Source organism: Lipomyces chichibuensis (genome assembly GCF_038497645.1).
Source record: "Lipomyces chichibuensis strain CBS 12929 unplaced genomic scaffold V1513scaffold_13, whole genome shotgun sequence".
Lineage (NCBI taxonomy): Eukaryota > Fungi > Ascomycota > Lipomycetes > Lipomycetales > Lipomycetaceae > Lipomyces > Lipomyces chichibuensis.
Genome location: NW_027117465.1, coordinates 70,260 through 88,675, shown reverse-complemented (window position 1 = coordinate 88,675; position 18,416 = coordinate 70,260). Strand labels below are relative to the sequence as shown.

Below are 18,416 nucleotides of genomic sequence, written 5' to 3'. Positions count from 1 at the left end.
CATTCGTCGTCCGAAAAACCTTGTCGAGCCACTCCTGAGTGGGAATTATGCCGATCTTCTCCCTCCACAATCCACAACAGACGATTTTAACAAAACCAGATCAGGCTTCAATTGATTGATATATATAACTCTCAAGAACCATTATAATAGAGCAATTCAACGATCAATTGAAGCTTCCGCAGTTGCGTTTGAATGCTGAATGGTATGATCATTTCCGCGGCGCCGGAAATAACTTCGGAGTTTAGTGTATGTTTTCCTAGAGCGCCTACGTCATTACCAATGTGAAACATATTCTCAGATTTACTATATATTATATTTCAGAGGCAACAAGCATAATTAGCAGGCTGTCGTAGTGATCCATAGAACGATTTCCTCAGTACAGATTCTTTGCCGATTCATGCAGGGGATGCAAATAAATTTTTGCCGTATATCCGAAATGTGGTGGTGGGACATGTTGCATACAAACTATTTTATAATGAACTGTAACTCAAGAACCATGGTAAAGCAGTAGCATATCTTAAATCTTAAACTAGTCGACTTCTCGTGTATGCAGGAGCTGATATGAGAGCTGCACTTACTCAAATGGGGAGATTCCAGCAAACAACTCAAAACTGTGGAAATTGGTGCCAAATGTCTCATCAACCATAATATCCTCGATATCTTCCGATAAGAATTCCGGCTATGCATAAAGGGAGTAATTTCTTGTAAGTTGTAACTCTTTCAGTAATAATAGTCCACATTTTCACCTAACAGTATCTGTGCTGACAAGTAACTGTGTTCATCATATCCACTCCAACTGACTGCATTATCACGACTGCTGCCTGCAATAAACGGAACATGTACGCTTCCGAGTGGCTGCGTACAGGCATCGGGATCAAAATAGATAGGCTAGCCGCTCTGGAATGCCTCTTTTTCTCCTGTAAGCCATTTGGCTACTATATAATATACAGTTTCTGGCGGAACAAACAAGTATCCAATGGACATTGGGTAAATTGAAAGAAGGGAAGATCAATGTTCTTCGAGGGGTAGGGTAATGTTTAGGCAGCAAATTATTTACGGCTCAGTTCCTGTTGCTGGGTACATAGAAACTGGGAGATACAAGTGGGAGCTTGGCCGAGTGGTCTATGGCGTCAGATTTAGGTACCTTGCAGTATCGCATTAAGCTTACTGAACGCCAAAATCTCTGATATCTTCGGATGCGCGAGTTCGAATCTCGTGGCTCTCAATATCTACTTTTTTTTTTTCCTACTTTTTATTAATTCTATAGTTGCTTCTGTCTGATTCAGCATTGTTTGGGTATGTCAGATATAAATTTGCGAGCTTTCTTCATTCATAAGTAATATGCATAAGTAATGTGATACGTTGGAGTATTATTCACTAAATATCAAATCATCAATAAACATTATCAGCCCATGATAATCCTTAAAATGCAAAATCCGTCCTCAGCTGAATACTAGGTGTCGAATGTACAAAATCCTCACCATCGATATTCGCATTTATCGCAGCCTGACTTCTCATCAACCTCTCGAGTTGCAAACGCTGTGCCGGCGATATCTGGGCGACCACAGATTTAAACGAGACAGTGTCCACACCAGCTATCTCAATTAACTGCCGTCTCTGAATCGACAACGTCTCTGGTTCGTCATCTTTTATGTTGTATAATATAACAGGTATGCAAACCGCCATCGCTGGAGCAACCCTTTCGCCGTCTAAGCTTTTGATGAACGCAACTAAGATGTCGCACACCAGTTTTGGCATATCCTCCCCGTCATCGGTCAACAACAGCTCGGACGTTGCCAAAGCTACTAATTGCGGAAGAAGCTTACGGCCAAGCATTTGCGTGAACGACCCGCGGCTAGATGTGATAAGCAGTGATTTGGCGCACTGGGACGCAACTGATGCGACCTCGGGATTGTTGAACGACTCGATGATAGCAATACTGCAGTCTTCGATTAGCGAGTCGTTTGCGGACATGATCTGCTCACAACTTCCGATAACAACGACTACACAAAGAAGACAATTCTTTCGAAGCGCGACTGCATCTTTATATTGCGCATGACTACACACAGGTCAGCTGAACCGAACTGTAATCATGCTACAGTTAACGTACCTGGTCTGCTCCAACGTAGCTATTAGTAGTGCAAAAAAACTACGAATCCCTTGCAAAATCTGCCCATACGACTCCGAATCAGACTCCGTGCACGACTTGACAACATTCCTAAGCATGCTCTTCAAATTCGGTAACAACGCTGGGATAACAGCAGCCTGACAGGCTGGCGTATCCAGCAGACAACTGAAAATGTGGAGGTAAATAGCATACAAATCCAACCGCATACTAAATGGGAAACTTTCGATCATGTCTTTGAATGCATCCATCGCTTGCTCGGTAATCGCAATTACTTCCGCTCTTATGGGCTTAGGATCTATGAATTTGTTAGCCAGCTATCTATACAGTACTAAAATAGAGTTCTTACTCGTTGGCAAGTCCGCCACGGAAGGATATATTTGCGTGAGAATGAGGATCACACCACGTAGTAGCTCAAACATCTGATTGAGGCCATCACTAACAATCTCGTTACCATTTCTAACACGTCAGCTGGGGTCATTTGATGATAAACCACTCAAAACATACATATCCGTGTCAAACGTCCGTTTTGATGCCGGATGATTAATGCACAAATTCTTAATTATTTCAATCAATGGTTCTTGACAATGATAACCTTCCGTAAGGATTATCCGATCAAACAAGTCGATCATCTCTGTGAATACTGCAGCCTGATACAAAGAATTTCCACAAATCGACGGCAGTAAAATCTTCTTGAGCGCGTTAAGTATCACAGGCATATCATCCTTCGAAGCCATGATGTCACCTCCTGGAGCTTTGACGAGGGCTTCGAAACATACACCAAAAAGCACGAAGAAGAACGCTGTCGGCTCGTTGTTTGTCTCGTTATGGCTGCCATTTACGACAGCACCCTTTCGGTCGTCCAGAGCAGCAATAACAAGGTCTGGTTTCTGATCGATCAACGAAGCGATAGCCTCCACAAGCTTGAGCCACGACTGTTCATAAAACTACATCAGTGTCAGTATACATAAATGCAGTCGCATAGGTAAATATTTCACCTGTAAAACGTTGTCCTTAGATCCAGAAGAATATGTGTTATCCACTGGACCCGACAACGTCATGGTACCACTGCCGGGGCCTAAATCAGGCTCAAACCTGAGCTGCGCAAACTCTTTAAGAGCCGACAACCACAATGGGGCCAGAGACTTGATATGAGGCATTGTAACATCAAGCAAATATTCTTGTTCAATACTAGCGACCTGCAATTCTGCCCAAGCTGACAAGATGGCAAGTTTCAGCATAACTTGAGCATTAGAGCTGATCACCTTCAAATCCCCTAGCGTAAGTTCGTCTCCCTCAGTTATACAGCTATCCAGCGCGTTGGTAAGCAACTTGAGAATTCTCCCCATTCGCGGGACATCTCGGACAACACCGTTCGCTATGAAATCCGCACACACGTTGATGGCCTCAGATGCGAGCTCCGGAGAAGAATCTGAAGAAAACGCTAGGGTTAGTGCCGATGCAATCTGCGCCTGGTACTGTTCCAAAAGAGCAGAATCTGCAAAGTCCGGATCTGGTGTCCTGCCAAATGTCTACAAGAGGTCAACGACTACTCAATACCCAGTACCATGAGTGCTGACCTGCAGAATATCATCTAGTAATTGTACGCCAATAATCCTCATCTCAAGCACACTGGAAGTAGATGCCGAAAACGCTGCACGAATGATATCACCAATTCTCGCAATCAAATTACCTGGAACTTCTTTATTCATGCCAAGCATCTCCTTCAGGCAATTCAAAGCGAACACCCTAGTTTGCCATTTCAAGGGCACACCGCCTTCTGTTTTGGGATTCGAGTCACCCGTTATGCCTCCAGATCCATCCTCAGAGGCCGCGAAAGATGCAACTTCTTCGTCTCCAAGGTCGGGATCAGGTGTAATATCCTGGGAGTGTGATTTAGCTGACCGCATTCGTTTTCTCGCAACCAGTTTGACTAAAACTGCTTGACAACGAGCAACCCATAAACGGGCCTCAGTAACACCGGTCTGGGAAAGCCACGTCGATATGATGCTCTTCAGACCCTCATGCCAAGGCGTCGTATCATATGCTAACCATATGTGGCCTTCAAGTGCTCGACCTGCATACGAAAACACACTATTAACATCATTCCTGGCAAGTTGATAATAACCATCAATCGCAGCGTCCCTTAGATCTTGAATTGGTGAGTTGATATATTTCGCAATTTTCTGACAGAAGCCTCTCGTGTCGAAGTATTGTGGGGCGAAGAGCAGAGCGTGTTGATAACACTTAATCGCCTCCACGACAGCAAATGGATCGTCTTCATTAGCGATCTCTTGAATTAGAAGAGAAATTAGTTCCCTATTCTTGGGATGTTCTTGAAGGTCTGGTCCGAGAACTCCAATCAGAGCATCGATGCAATGCGTAAGAACTCGGACTGTCGAATATTCGACCTCCAGATTTGACGATAAGATTGACATGCACTCCTCATTATGCGTTTCCGAAAGATACAGAGTGCAGAGCATACCGATCGTACTAGGGGCGTAACTCGCATACGTCAAGCCAGCTGATTCCATAGTCGTTGACAAGGCTTTCATAGCCCAGAAATGGACGGTCGGATGCGGATCGTTGCTTAACGACATTAAAATACTAGCAATAGTCTTAAGGTGGAAACCAGCGGCCATGCCACCAACATGGCTGTGAATGCTGCCTAGCGTAAGTGCTAAACCAGCCCTTGCATTCGGGTCTCTGTTCTTTACAATCTCGTCGACCGTGTGCTTGACTTGAACGCCAGTAAACTGATGGCCCCCGATGGCAGAAAGGCGGCCAATGGCATCTGCAGCTATTATACGAACGTAAGCATCCTCCTTCACAGCAATAGACCGAAGCATTTCCATGATAATTTTAAGAACTGATTCGTCATTGAGTCTGTGCCTGTGGTTCCTCTTATCGCTAGTAATCAATTTTAAGGTTCCCGACAGAGCGACGGCGACATTGGCTGTAACAGCGGCTTTCCGGCCAGGATCTTTCTGCAGACTCGACGAGTTCAAAAATGACGCAACTTGCTCTAGAATACTCTCCTGAATTTTCTCCGTCTGCAACGGTAGGAGTAAGATGAACAATTCAATTGCGTAGTCGATAACAGCAGTAGCGGATGATTTAGGATATGACTGCCATGGAACCAATCCGGACTTAGTTTCAAGCTGATTGAGCAGAAAAATATAGTCATGCTCCAAAGCTCCCAGTGTAGGCTCATTCAGCTATAAAAGGTTAGTCGGCTAGTATTACTACGTGTTGTTATATGACTAAGACATACCATTAGCTCGACTCTGGAAGTGAATGAATCTGTGCTAAGCCAACTCCTATCCTCCTCCTCTTCACCCTGAATTTTCTCGAAGCCAAACTTTGCGGTACTGAATCCACGTATGACACTACAAACCCCATAGGCATAATTATCGGCAACCTCCCATACAGACTCGTAGCTTCCGGCACTCGAAGCAATAGTCGTACTCAGCGGCGATGTGTAATTATCAGGATCTGCAAAAAGCGACACAGCCGAAGTTAAAATATCAGCTTGTAATCCTTCACCATGCTGAACGTCAATTAACGCAATATAGCACTGGAAAACTCGTCGTCGAACCATCATTTCGTAGTCTGCCAGATGTAATGACGATGAGAGTCGCATCGTTGGATCTTCAACGACTTTCTTGGCCAAAATTAGATTCAAAAACGTGCTGGTGTTTTGTAACATGACAACTAGACGTTTAGAAACATCACTAGTCAAAAGTCGCGCGTTAAATTGTAAGAATGCCAGGATTGACGACAACGCACATTCCCGAACATGCAACAGGAAGCTGTATTCAAGCGAGTTCTTGTCCACGACCGAATCTTTGGACAACGGCTTGGGCAAAGCACTTTTCCACAGAAGCAAGAGTTGACTGAGATGCAGTTTAACGAAATTTGGACCAAGAGACATCAAACCGCTGATCAACGTCCACGCCACTTGAATCTGCGTTGTAGACACGAGCACATCGGATTCACCACTGCCTTTTAGAAGGGAAGTGGCCAGCGAAAATATTCGAGAGGTGAGATCCAGAGACGCATACTGTGGGCGGAGATTAGTGATACCGATAGTGATAGATAAAGCTGTTGCATATCCAACGCAACGTCCAGCGACGTCAGCTGAGGACCGCCGGCCTTTCAGAACAGCCAGTTCACGATTCAAATTGTTCATCATTGTAGTCGTCATATGTACAAGCTGCGATGGCACATAAAGAACAAAAGCACGGATGCAGGAACATGTCGCGACTTGGACAGTATAGTTCGGATGTTGAAGAACTAATAATAGTGCATCACGGATAGACGTTTGCAAAGATGCAATTGCAGACCCCAACGCTTCTATTAAGTACCTCAGTGCCCCCACGGCCCCAGCGAGAGCGTATTTCGACGGCTCGTACTGGTCCTTCATAACCACAGGATAGTTCTTCAAAAATTCATCCACCAAGATCTTAACGGCAGTCAACCTTCCAGTTTCGCCAAGGAACTGCTGACCAATCACGTCATTAAGCAAAAAATGTATATGCCGTCGGGTTGTCAATATCTTCAACCGATGATTCACAATATTGGCACTGGACAGGATATTGTCCAACATACTCTTAACAATTGCCAAATATTGCGATTCGATCTCCGCCGTACCGCACAGATAGAAAAATTCTGTGTATGTCTCCGCAACGCCTGCGCGCACTCTAGCAGATACTCCGGGCTTAGTGTACGCACCTGCCAGCTGCTCCAGCGTCTCCTCAAAGGTGTATGTAACATGTTCAACAACCTTCATCGTTGGTTGAGGTAAAGGAGAAGGTTCCTCTTCATCTGGATTTGGTGGAGGCGGCTTCTTCGACTTTTTTGGAGCGACTTCCACTACAGTTGTCGTGGTGGTACTGGCCACGGATAGTGACGACGCCCAGCACACAGCTGCGGCTTTGCGGACACAGATTTGAGGAGAATCGAATGCCTTCATAACGATCGCTTTAAGATTTTCCGAATCTGAGTGGTTGTTAAAGTATGACGAGTTCTTGAATATTTCGCGAAGACACTATGTTCGAATTAGAATAGGAAAGTTCTTCATAACGATAAGTGACTTACATCAAGAGCTGCCGCCCTTACAAGTGACGACTTGTCACTGGTTGCATTTCTGGCTTGCTTCCATACATCGCGAGCAAGATTCTCGTCAACGAACGAGCCGGTCATACTGAAGATTTGCGCGAGGGACCTAAATATAGCTGTTCGGTATCCCGCAGCCTATCCAACTAGTAAGCGGCGTTCCCAATGAAATTGAAGTCACTTATCATACGTTACTGGAATATTTCAAAACTCTCATGAATGACAGAATTCCGTGAGCAGCGATAGCCATGATCTAATGCGAGTTAGCCACTAAGTCGTTTTCTGCAATAGGGATAACGTACACTATCACCGGCTACGGAAAAGATATCTCCAATGACATGAACCAAAAAACTGGAATTAATGTTAGCTGCACCCGACATCGACCCGTTGGAACTCACAATTTTGAATCAATATTCTTGTCGGGCTTGCCCGTGTTCAAGGCCGTTAGCAATTCGTTAACAACATCAAACAATGTTTTTCGATCGCTCTTTGAATAAATCTCCATATAGCACCGACCCACCAAAGCACGAATGGGCCGAGTCAAAATAGACGATGAAAATGATGTGAATTTCCCCAGTTCGTTTTTAACGAACATTTGATGTGAAGTCGATCCATCTTCGTCAAGCAATTCCAAGTATTTGAACAGATCACTCAGCCATGCAAACAGATAAACATGCTGTTTATCTGCCGTCAGGCTGTTTAATTTAGCTATATCTAATTCATCTGGCAAAGTCGGAGTGAACTGGCTCATGGGCCCCGATACATGAGCCATAATACACGAAGCTGTATACTTGTATCTTACTCCAACTGGTGATTCGTCAACGATGATTGACAAGCACAGATGTCGTCGCAGTAATGTCCAACTGATCTTATTCGCGAGAGATTGACTGTTGGTTGTATGGACCAACCTATTGCACCACAGTTGTGAGAAGGGGCGGTAATGCGTTCGAAGTCCTCGAAATATCCACCGTGCGGCACAGGCAGAACCAAACTTTATTCGACAGCTAGCCTTCGAAAACTAGGGTAAATCGCAGATATGGCCCGCAATTGCTGGCACGGGGATACCGATATACAGCTTTGTACTCTAGCACAACCGCAATTGCGGCCGTCATTCACAAAAATCGTGGATATCTAAGTAATACTTATTGCTGGTGCTGGATATTTGGCTTGTTTTAGCGACAAGCAGATAATCCGGGATTGCCCCATCAGTATGCCGGGGTCGACGAGCCACTTGTCGAGAATTGAGGAAGAACGCCAGCAGCTATCTCCGATTGTATGCAACAATAGGACTCAATTATATTAACATATGACTGACTGTACTCAGATTCGCACAGGACTACTGTATGGGGCTCTAACAGGAGTTGTTGTTGCTCTTTGTGGAGGATTTACGCTCAACTTGATGTCATCGAAATTTAGGATGATACCAGCCGGCTTAAAGACGTAAGATGGCTTTATTCATTATACTCAAAAGCCGTGGCTAATAACAGTACTCAGTTTTTTGGCGTCAGGATGTATTATAGGTTTTGCGATCATGGAGCAAGACAAACGCGTCAAGCAGCATATATTTCTCCGGCAATGGGATTCCCAAATCGGGTTTAATGACAATACGCGCTAAATTATGGGATCAGTTGTTGTGTATGGTCTTCAACGGAGCTAATAACTGTTTACAAGTTAATCACTGGGGGGTTGGTGTTGGAAGCATCTGTGGACCGTTAAGGTCCATTTATTAGTATCATGTAAGACTACGGTAAATTGCGAACATGCTGATAATGGCGTACATATCATCTTCATCTTGTGTAGGCGTCTACTAGGTTATCGGAATTGGTTAAGATATTTGGAGTTCAAGGTTGTAGGCTGTCTTCATATTAGTCTTTTGATCTTCACATTCTTTTTCTTCAAATGGAATTTGCAGAAAAGTTTGAAATCAGTTTAAATCAACATTTTCAAATTAATATCGTTTGATTTAACTTCACACCAAACCTGCTCTTTAATGTATCGACCAAAATTATCCCAGTTTTATTCAACTTTTATTTACTTTTGCCGTCTTCTAACTTAATAACCACGGCCTATTATCCAACAAATCCGCACTCGAAGGATTACATAGTAAATGCTGATGTAAAACATTCAACGCTTTCAGTGAATCCTTCTCCTGAATAACGCAGGATATGTTGATCTCGCTGGCGCCCTGGCTGATCATCTCGATATTGACACCAGCTCCTGCAAGAGTAGAAAACATTTTGCCCGCAATGCCAACCATTTGCTTCATCTTCTTGCCCACTAGACTAACGATTGTCATGTCTCTGATAACATCGACCGACCCTAGTCGTTTAAGTTCGTCAACAGCATCTCGCAGATCATGCTCCCGTGACTCGTAATGCAGAGCCATGGAGACGTGTACTTCTGACGTGGAGATAAGGTCGACAACTAACTCCCATCTGTGGAGGATACCGAAGATTTCAGCTAAAAAACCGTGAGAATGGAATCGCTTATTTGAATGAAGGTTGAGAACAATAATATTCTGCTTCGTGGTGACAGCAGTGGGTTCCTTCTTCTGTGAATTAAAAAATGCCGATGAAATCCTTTCCAAGGCTGTAGGTGGATGCGGCGGAGTGACATCGCCTTTCCTTGAAATGTTATCTGGGAAGATAACAGTGCCATTACCGGCAACATTCTCGACATTCTTGATTCTGATGGGGATGTGTGCCCGGATAACCTGCTCCATTGTAAATGGGTGGATAACTTCCGAACCGTAGTATGTAAGCTCCGCGGCTTCGTCAGGAGTGATCATCGAGATAAGTCGAGCAGTGGGAACCTTTCTTGGATCCGCAGTAAAGATACCATCCACTTCCTTCCACACTTGCAGTTCTTCGGCATTGACACCAACAGCAGCAAGGGCAGCGCACAAATCTGTGTAGCCGCGTCCAATTGCCTCAAGTAAACCTGCTGGGACAATACCAAAGTACCCGGTAATAACTGGCACTTTCTCACCACACTCCTGTATCTTGTTGCCAATCTCAGTCGCAATGTGATCATAGAACGATTGGTCTAATCCGTGCTTCGCTGAATAACCAATAGGGATGATTGAGTCTAAGTTAACATACTGGGCTGCGATACCACGGTCATTAAGCAGGCCAGCCATAAATAGACAGCTAAGTTTCTCCCCAGCACCAATGATGCTGTCCTTGGTTCTCGGGCTGATTTCGTCAATGACCTTTATAGTATTAAGTTTGTTCTCTAAATCAATGTTATAGATACACACCTGAGCCGCACTCAGGAAGTTCGCAAGGATGTCGCATTCGTGACTAATGCTAGCCTCCAGATTGGCCAAAATATCGGCATCCTGAATAAATTTCCGTGAAACAGTAATATGATCGTCTTTAATCGTGTTTACAATGTCGATGTGCTTTGAGGAACCCTTCTTCAACGCGTGTTCGGCAGCCTTCAAGAGCCTAAAGCATTTGTCAAGTCAACTAATTGAATCAATAAATAAATAGCAACATGCACACCTGCTTGTAGTACCCTCAGACTTGGTATCAGTGCTTCTTGCTGAGCAGACGACTGCTACCCGATAATCTTTCAGATAGGCCCTGATGAGACAATGGTCAGTACTTCCTTTTTCTAGGTCATATTGGCTCACGAGACAAATACCGAACAATATTGTCCACAATTTCTAGCGGCAATTTGCCTACGCTAGTACCGCCAAACTTCTGAATGAGCCAGGTATCAGCGGTCTGGCTAAGAGTCTGGCTGCTGGTCATGCCATTATTGAGACTGACACTGCTATCACTGGTCGCGTAGGATGTTCTATCATTGCCCGGTAGAGTCATGTTGTAGTTTGGCGATAACTATGCCAATAACCAAAATTCTAAGATACGGATCTATTTTAAAGTGTGCTTTATGACCTAGCCGATAGTCAAAGAAATCGACTGAAATGCCCAAACTCAGACAGCTGGAGTTTGCCTGCCGTGGAGGCGACTCGAATTCGCGATGACACTTCAAAATTTTGTCGGGGGGGGGGGGGACCCCGACGCCGCATGAGAATGGTGGGCCAGGATAACCCTAACCTGGCACATATCCAACAGATTTTCTCACTTTCTCCGTTTCTACGGCAAGTTTTTACAGTAATTAATTGCCTTTGACTCTCGAGGCTGGCACGATCCAGTTCTTGTGGCCCCCCTGAATCAGTGTACAATGGAATCCGACGTCATCCTACAAAACTTGTGTTGCTGCCTATGACCTTGTACAGGATTTGTAATTGCCGAGCAACGTACAATAATATAACTGAGTAAAGAATGGTAAATAGCATAACAATCAAAAGCAATGAACATAGTGTGTCCAACGGGCATCTGTTGGGTATGCAGCTGGGAAATGTAGAGAAAATTTACATTCTCAGCGTCAAATATCAGACATGAATCATTGAATGGAAAGTAATTCTTGTTTAGGTGGATATATATATATATATATATATTGATTGATTACATACCTCTACTCAGCCAAGAGCACAGATGGCACAAGCTCCGAGCATAGAGAACATATCATAAGCTTCAACATCTCACGCAACAAGGTCAATCAGCCAGATCGAGGTAGGATACGCTAGCATGTTATCACAGGTGAACATAAGACGAGCACCTGCGTGCCAGTTTACGTCGTACATATTGAAAATTGTGTCATAAACTGCCAGATCTCTCCATACCGAAATACAATATCCTTACCTCTATGCTGTTCACGAACCAATCAAGTAGTAGTTTGCTGGCATGGGAAAGTCACAGGACCTGAACTTGAATAACGAGTTGGGAAAATCTTCGACAAACATGCAGATTGACCAGTCGCCAGGGGTTACAGCGTGTAGAAGCGCGCCATCTCACGTGGGCAAGAGACCAGCTAGCCAAATGGAAGTGTGTACATGCAGCTGACGACTTGTATGAGCCGACCGACACCAAAAGGGCTGAATTGTCCCTTGCGTGCCTGGCAGTAAATTGTCTGCGCAGTTTGCTGTAGCAGGATTGATGATCTTGTGGCTGGCGCCGGGCCGTTGACCGTTGGCTGCAATTCAGGATGAGCCTGGCATTAAGGGGGCCCCCTCCGATGACGACGCGGGGGCGCCGGCTTTGTATTTCGACTTCGCGATCACGCACTCACGTTACTGCAAGTGAAGTGTTACTGGCAGCAGTGTGCCTGGGGTGCCTGGGTTAGGGTAATACTGTAATCTGCACCGGCGTGCTCTAACGATCATCAACCATGTAAATATTATATATATATATATATATACATTTCCTGTCACGGTAAATGATTTAGAGGACTTCTACCTTGCTGTTCTATTGCCTCTGGATCCTGCCTTATTTTGCGGTAAATACACCACAGACACATCAACATGGCTCCACCTCGTCCCCGGAAAATCGCCGTCGTTGGGTCCCGCGCTGTCGGTACGTGGTTTTCGAACAACCGAAGTTTGGCAACACTAATTGCATGCGCATGACGTTCTAATATTGGGCGTATTTTATAGGAAAATCCTCTATGACAGTACAGTTTGTCGAAGAACATTTTGTAGAAAGCTACTACCCAACTATCGAGAACCAGTTCTCCAAGATCATTCGTTACAAAGGCCAAGACTACGCCACTGAAATTCTTGACACCGCTGGTCAGGTACGTATGAATCCAAGCCTAGGCACAAGAATCAGGCTCACAGTTAATACAGGACGAGTTTAGCATTATGAACCAGAAGCATTCTATCGGGGTCCATGGATATGTGCTTGTGTATTCAATCACTTCAAGTTCGTCTTTCGACATGATCCGAGTCATAAGGGATAAGATTCTAAATAATACAGTAGGACGAATTTGGGAATTGTTTGAGTAGAGGCTAATAGAGTGATAGGGTACTGAGTCGATACCGATGGTGGTTGTTGGTAACAAGAGCGATCTTGGTGCTCAAAGGTACGTCCACCTGCATTGCGCGTGCCTGGAAGCTGTGCTAAACAGTATATAGGAAAGTCGAAACAATTGAAGGAAAGAATTTAGCACTAGAATGGAATTGCCCATTTGTCGAAACCAGTGCCCGACACAATGCCAATATAGCAAAAGTGTTTGAACTTTTGATAGGCGAGATCGAGAAATACCAAAACCCAGCGCCCGATTCGTCAGGGAAGTGCATAATAACATAGGCGGAGAAGGGTTGTCCACATGAGTGATCGATGAATGCGCGCTGTTTGTGATTAAACTGTTTGGAATTCCGATTCATATAGCTTTGCAAGCTTGTTTGACGTGGGTTTTCAAGCATTCATTGGGAATGGATGGGATGGAGTTACAGTATCTTGCAAAAAGGAATTTATGGTTAAGCGTGTCGACGTCTAACATTTCGGCATTTTAAGACTTTAGGACTGATCAAAACAACGCGTTTGTAATTGATTGTATTATATGTTCGAAAATTTAACTGACATAGTGTACTGCGGAGACAGAATTGTCGTGTGGTGAATAAATATAACAGTGCATCCATTAATCTGTCAATACTGGCAAACTCGGTACGCCAACCCAAACTATTACCTCTTTGGAATAACAATATTAGCAACGACTGGACGATGATCAGACGAATATATGCCGTCTTCAAACTTGTTATTTAGAACTGCGTAGCCATAGACCTTGACACCAGGAAAAACAAAAATATAATCGATGATTCTCTTTCTCTCGTTCTCGGTAAATCCAGTAAAGGTGCTGGAGTTTCCGTACATAAGGTCAGTATCAACCAACTTCTTCGCGTCCTTCAGGAAACTTGAAAATATTGGGTATGCATCCTGATTTGGCTCAGAATTCATATCCCCTCCAATTATCAATACGTCATGGTCCTCCAGAGTTTCGATGATGTCCTTGATTAGCTTGGCGCCTTTAGTCCTCGCGACCGGTCCTTGACTATCCAGGTGTGTATTGAGTGCGTAGATGACGCGGCCACTAGGTTTGTGTTTCAAGAGTGTGACATTGACGATCCGGAAGTTAGCAGCATCCCAGCCCTTGCTAGGAATATCTGGTGTATCGCTCAGCCAGAACGTCCGACTAAGCTCGACCTTAAATTGAGAACGATGATAGATAATCGGATTATACTCTCCCTTTGATCGACCGTCATCTCGACCTACTCCGCAATATGCCCACTCATCCCCCAAAAGCTTCATCAGATCTACTAATTGATCATGGAGGACTTCTTGAAGCAAAACAATTGCGCTTTGGTTGAAGGTATTGAAGATAATTGAAGCGGCAACCGGATACTTCCGCTTCTCCCAAAGTTCTTCGCCTTTTAGGGTATTCCGAGTCGCATATCTAATTACCAAAGACTGTTAGCTGCAATGAACCTAATCCACTGACGGGTGGGTTTACCGAATATTGTGAGTGTATACTTTAACTGCAAACTCCTCATTGGTGTCTTCCCAGTTCACATTCAGATGCATGATATCGCTTACTGAGGCTCAGATTTAGTAACAGGCCGTGTTCGAAATACACCGATTGCAGCATTGATGAGACGTAAGATGCGGTCTGCCCTTGTGATATGTTAACAGGTGCCGATCATTGTGGCCCAAGAAGCAGGCACGCGCCGACGCGAGAGTGTTGTTAAATGCATAAGCTACGGACGAATTAGCAGGGTAACATACATTCCCTGGCCGGGTATGCCGCCGCACTAAGTCTGGATTCAGGAACCAGCCTGGTGGCTCATCGACTCCAATAGTGATCAAAAATCTGCTTGAGCCATTCGCTGCACCAATTTTGTAGCTGATATTACAAATGTCGGAATCATCGGAAACTGAAGTTGACACTTCTCTCACAGAGCGTGCCACCGTGGTCATGAACTTCATCCGCGGGCTGGTGCCGACAGTGCTTCATTTTCCAAAGGTCGCGGTTATTTGTGGCTCGGGATTACACCATCTTGCTGATGCAATGAACGCATCACCTAGGGTCGAAATACCGTTCTCCGATTTGCCATATTTCCCGTTAACTACTGGTAGGTATTAGGGGGATTGGGAGGTTGAGGCAGGACGTGCCAATGGCTGATATTCTACACAGTTGAGGGGCATATCGGCAAGCTTGTGTTTGGATATTTTGGCACCGTACCGGCTGTTTGCATGGTTGGAAGAATACAGTACGTACAATGTGCTATACAGTAGAAAATTTACTAATTGATAAAGTTTCTATGAAGGCAATCCTTTTGACATCTCCGTATTCCCTGTCCGAGTGTTCAGTGTCATGGGCGTCAGTACGCTGCTTGGTACGTCTTGACAGCTTTAGATCCTACTACCAAGAGTTATGAACTGATGAGCGACTTAATATAGTTACCAATGCCGCGGGCGGTCTAAACTCTGAATACAAGGTTGGAGATCTTATGGTTCTCAACGATGTAAGCTAAGTACTTTCTTATTTCATTGCAGTAGCTAATCTCTTACAGCACATAAACTTTCCAGGTCTGGCTGGTTGGCATCCTCTCAAAGGCTCCAATGATCCCTTATTTGGACCCAGATTCTTAGCGCTAAGCGATGCCTATGACCTTGAGCTACGGCAAAAAGTTTTCGAGTCGGCCAAGGCACTCAAGTTGGGTCGCGCGATTCACGAGGGCGTGTATGTATTCGTCAGCGGTCCGACTTACGAGACCCGAGCAGAGTCCAGAATGCTGAAAATGCTAGGCGCAGATGCTGTCGGCATGAGCACTGTACCTGAGATCATTATCGCCAGACACTCTGGAATGAAGGTTCTCGCTATTAGTCTCATCACGAACGCCGTCGTCACCGAGCCCACACCAAAGGCCAGCGAAGGGCCGGCGAATTTGTCTGCTGGAAAGGCCAATCATGAAGAGGTTATTGAGGCGGCGAGACGGGCTGGTGAGGACATGCGAGCCTTGGTTCTGGAAATTATTAGCAAGCTGTAAAGAGTTACTGTACGATTACGATTAGAGCCTGGCAATGACAAATTCATAGACGACATTTCATGGATGACATAGCCAGACACCTACTCCATTGCAAACATGCTATCTAGTGTTCACATATTTATCCGCCAATAACTCTAAAGCCACCAATGAGTAAAATCCTTTCCCATACCAAAATGAAAGAAATAAACAACAGTCCATGGGTCCAAACAATACCGCACATCATCACAATGCATAAACAGTTAAAACAATGTACATCCCTCATCAATCGCCCACCTCTGACCTTCCGGTATTTGCTCAATGACTGCACAGCTCTTGCCAATCACAAGGATTCCAGGAGGGCGGCTCCCAGCTGCTTCAAAAGCCTCTGCCACATGTTCCAATGTAGTTCGAATAACGCGCTGATCAGGACAACTTGCTCGCTCAATAATTGCACACGGAACATCCATTCTCCAGCCTGCGTCGCGTAGCCATGCCGTAACATCTGCCAGTCTGTGAAGAGCCATTAAGAATATAGTAGTTCGAGATTCAACAAATTCAGGAATCGCAGGCGCTGCACCCTTGCGTCCTGTCCCAGTGCAGAGAAGAACTTGATCCGCAACCTCTCTATGTGTTGGTGAGATCGCCGCCAATAATGGTCCTGATAACGCAGAGGTAATACCGGGAATTACTGTAGGCCTATAACCGTGCTTGGAGAAAAACAAATACTCCTCCGCGCCCCGACCAAATATGTAGGGGTCACCTTGTTTCAGTCGGACCACCGACTTGCCTTCCTTGAGAGCGGCTATACCCATATTGAGCAATTCTTCCTGCGCAGCTTCGGCATTCCCAGGGAATTTCTTGGCAATGAAAGTCTCTACGTGCCTAGGAATCAGATCCAATACACCCGCTGGCACAAGTTTATCGGCAAGAACAAGATCCGCGGTTGTTATTGCAGCCAGGGCGGATGTTGTAAGCAGACCCGGCGCACCAGGACCGGACCCCACAAGTGCGATGGATCCCTTTTTGTTGGTAGATACAACACCTTCATTCGTAGTAAAACTGCAACCTTGCCGATACTGTGAAGAGAGATCTTCAATAGAGATTGCTGCTAGTTGAGCGAATGGATAATATTCAACAACTTGTGATAGCCACCGAAGTCGCTGCTTCTTCTTCAGATCACGGCTCTTCTCCAGATCATTTTCTTCCTCAAGGACTAACTGATTGAATTTATGATTTTGTACCGCATCATCGTCATTCTGACCGACTTCGTGATATAGAGCATCCAAAGTCGCGCAGTGATGCTCTAGGTCTTTATCATCATCCTCTTCAATAGCACGCTTGAGCTCCCCCACTTTGTTACATACTTGAGCGATGTCTCGTGGTAACGAGCTAACAATCTCACGACGAATGCGGCTGGCAAGACGACAGCCTTTTCCTGACGTGGTGACACCAATCTGAAAAGGACCGTCGGCATGTGTCGACAATAATGTGAACGTCGACAATGCCGGCGAATCAGCAACATTGACGGGAATACGTAGCCGTTTACAGAGTGCGGATATATGGGTAGCTTTCAAACTATTAGTATTGTCACTAGTCCTTTCATATACACTACGTGTGCACTCACCCAAAACTGAAGTCGATTGAAGGGCGACAAAAACGGTATCGACAACGTTGTCGACCTCATCTCTGCCCAATATAGTCAGGTCGTCATCGTTGAACTCTCGTTGAATCCACGTAAAATTGGGATATGATGCTTCCTTAGCCTGAATTTCAGTTTCCCAAACTTTCACTGTCTGCGTGGTCTCTGAAGCCTTTGGAGCAATTAAGATAACATTAGCCCCACACTCCAACGACTTTGACACTCTTGTAAGGGAAAGCGCCGTTGACCCGATAACAAGATGTGTCTGTGATATGCAGTTCTGCGAAATCAATAAGCCGGGCATGTTTGCTAAGTAGCACCGACCGTCTTCTGCACTTGCCACAGGCGAGGAAGTCTGGATTACTGTCATTGCAAAAATATTTCGTGCGGTTGACAGTTTGGCTGTGGCGCAGCAATCAAATGCAATCAATTGATAGATGGTTATATCCTGAAATTGCCGGCAGTGTGACCTTTACGTAGCCCCTGAGCAGCTTCTTGTGGTCTGCATTCTGAGTACAAAGCACTAGCAGCATTACGTCTGCCCGTCGGAAAATGCGACTTAGCTAATCCTGTATTGACACCATAAGCATCTCCAATTGTCACGTATAGGACAAAGGACTAGCAGAGTTGTACCTGAAAGTAGCGGGATGGCGGGCGAA

General features: G+C 45.0%; 7 protein-coding genes and 1 non-coding gene across 8 annotated transcripts; 4 read left to right on the top strand and 4 right to left on the bottom strand.

Annotated features, from left to right (window-relative positions):
• The first annotated feature begins 1,103 nt into the window (after positions 1–1,103).
• V1513DRAFT_t50 lies at positions 1,104–1,225 on the top strand. The gene has a single exon. It is a non-coding gene; the product is annotated as a tRNA-Leu (tRNA).
• An 83-nt stretch (positions 1,226–1,308) lies between these two features.
• Positions 1,309–8,175, bottom strand: V1513DRAFT_443614 (armadillo-type protein). Its single transcript, XM_066897844.1, has 11 exons — positions 7,642–8,175; positions 7,546–7,594; positions 7,434–7,496; positions 7,226–7,381; positions 5,400–7,175; positions 3,706–5,343; positions 3,124–3,657; positions 2,633–3,072; positions 2,475–2,584; positions 2,111–2,423; positions 1,309–2,059 (listed from the first exon to the last, which is right to left on the bottom strand). The coding sequence occupies exons 1-11, from the start codon at positions 8,013–8,015 to the stop codon at positions 1,423–1,425; spliced, it is 6,090 nt and encodes a 2,029-aa protein (XP_066753839.1). The 5' UTR covers positions 8,016–8,175; the 3' UTR covers positions 1,309–1,422.
• A 6-nt stretch (positions 8,176–8,181) lies between these two features.
• On the top strand, positions 8,182–9,273 carry V1513DRAFT_413958 (uncharacterized protein). The gene is made up of 3 exons (XM_066895779.1): positions 8,182–8,516; positions 8,568–8,683; positions 8,738–9,273. Exons 1-3 carry the CDS (start codon positions 8,454–8,456, stop codon positions 8,856–8,858), a joined length of 300 nt encoding a protein of 99 aa, XP_066753838.1. The 5' UTR covers positions 8,182–8,453; the 3' UTR covers positions 8,859–9,273.
• A 17-nt stretch (positions 9,274–9,290) lies between these two features.
• On the bottom strand, positions 9,291–11,001 carry V1513DRAFT_378587 (Aspartate/glutamate/uridylate kinase; the record flags this gene model as incomplete). Its single annotated transcript, XM_066894986.1, has 4 exons — positions 9,291–10,454; positions 10,503–10,692; positions 10,750–10,830; positions 10,892–11,001. The coding sequence occupies 4 exons, from the start codon at positions 10,999–11,001 to the stop codon at positions 9,291–9,293; spliced, it is 1,545 nt and encodes a 514-aa protein (XP_066753837.1).
• Positions 11,002–12,614: 1,613 nt separating this feature from the next.
• On the top strand, positions 12,615–13,401 carry V1513DRAFT_378757 (small GTPase superfamily; the record flags this gene model as incomplete). The annotated part of the gene is made up of 5 exons (XM_066894991.1): positions 12,615–12,666; positions 12,747–12,886; positions 12,939–13,067; positions 13,116–13,174; positions 13,227–13,401. The coding sequence occupies 5 exons, from the start codon at positions 12,615–12,617 to the stop codon at positions 13,399–13,401; spliced, it is 555 nt and encodes a 184-aa protein (XP_066753836.1).
• A 232-nt stretch (positions 13,402–13,633) lies between these two features.
• V1513DRAFT_443601 (Endonuclease/exonuclease/phosphatase) lies at positions 13,634–14,818 on the bottom strand. Its single transcript, XM_066897843.1, has 2 exons — positions 14,603–14,818; positions 13,634–14,545 (listed from the first exon to the last, which is right to left on the bottom strand). The coding sequence occupies exons 1-2, from the start codon at positions 14,671–14,673 to the stop codon at positions 13,777–13,779; spliced, it is 840 nt and encodes a 279-aa protein (XP_066753835.1). The 5' UTR covers positions 14,674–14,818; the 3' UTR covers positions 13,634–13,776.
• A 126-nt stretch (positions 14,819–14,944) lies between these two features.
• V1513DRAFT_443598 (nucleoside phosphorylase domain-containing protein) lies at positions 14,945–16,265 on the top strand. Its single transcript, XM_066897842.1, has 5 exons — positions 14,945–15,221; positions 15,284–15,359; positions 15,406–15,485; positions 15,550–15,614; positions 15,663–16,265. Exons 1-5 carry the CDS (start codon positions 15,005–15,007, stop codon positions 16,137–16,139), a joined length of 915 nt encoding a protein of 304 aa, XP_066753834.1. The 5' UTR covers positions 14,945–15,004; the 3' UTR covers positions 16,140–16,265.
• A 113-nt stretch (positions 16,266–16,378) lies between these two features.
• On the bottom strand, positions 16,379–18,061 carry V1513DRAFT_424908 (tetrapyrrole methylase; the record flags this gene model as incomplete). The annotated part of the gene is made up of 2 exons (XM_066896100.1): positions 16,379–17,685; positions 17,743–18,061. 2 exons carry the CDS (start codon positions 18,059–18,061, stop codon positions 16,379–16,381), a joined length of 1,626 nt encoding a protein of 541 aa, XP_066753833.1.
• Between the last annotated feature and the right edge of the window lie 355 nt (positions 18,062–18,416).

What these genes read in the sequence shown, in the direction of transcription:
- V1513DRAFT_443598 (XM_066897842.1), top strand. Translation starts at nt 15,005, where the DNA reads ATGTCGGAATCATCGGAAACTGAAGTTGACACTTCTCTCACAGAGCGT. An exon ending in TGCATGGTTGGAAGAATACA is followed by an intron (nt 15,360 to 15,405) that starts GTACGTACAATG and finishes TAATTGATAAAG; the next exon opens with TTTCTATGAAGGCAATCCTT. An exon ending in GGGCGTCAGTACGCTGCTTG is followed by an intron (nt 15,486 to 15,549) that starts GTACGTCTTGAC and finishes GACTTAATATAG; the next exon opens with TTACCAATGCCGCGGGCGGT.
- V1513DRAFT_443601 (XM_066897843.1), bottom strand. Translation starts at nt 14,673, where the DNA reads ATGCATCTGAATGTGAACTGGGAAGACACCAATGAGGAGTTTGCAGTT. An exon ending in GTATACACTCACAATATTCG is followed by an intron (nt 14,546 to 14,602) that starts GTAAACCCACCC and finishes TTTGGTAATTAG; the next exon opens with ATATGCGACTCGGAATACCC.
- V1513DRAFT_413958 (XM_066895779.1), top strand. Translation starts at nt 8,454, where the DNA reads ATGCCGGGGTCGACGAGCCACTTGTCGAGAATTGAGGAAGAACGCCAG. An exon ending in GCCAGCAGCTATCTCCGATT is followed by an intron (nt 8,517 to 8,567) that starts GTATGCAACAAT and finishes GACTGTACTCAG; the next exon opens with ATTCGCACAGGACTACTGTA. An exon ending in ATACCAGCCGGCTTAAAGAC is followed by an intron (nt 8,684 to 8,737) that starts GTAAGATGGCTT and finishes AACAGTACTCAG; the next exon opens with TTTTTTGGCGTCAGGATGTA.
- V1513DRAFT_443614 (XM_066897844.1), bottom strand. Translation starts at nt 8,015, where the DNA reads ATGGCTCATGTATCGGGGCCCATGAGCCAGTTCACTCCGACTTTGCCA. An exon ending in TTTCCGTAGCCGGTGATAGT is followed by an intron (nt 7,497 to 7,545) that starts GTACGTTATCCC and finishes AACTCGCATTAG; the next exon opens with ATCATGGCTATCGCTGCTCA. An exon ending in CGGACGTTTGACACGGATAT is followed by an intron (nt 2,585 to 2,632) that starts GTATGTTTTGAG and finishes CTGACGTGTTAG; the next exon opens with AAATGGTAACGAGATTGTTA.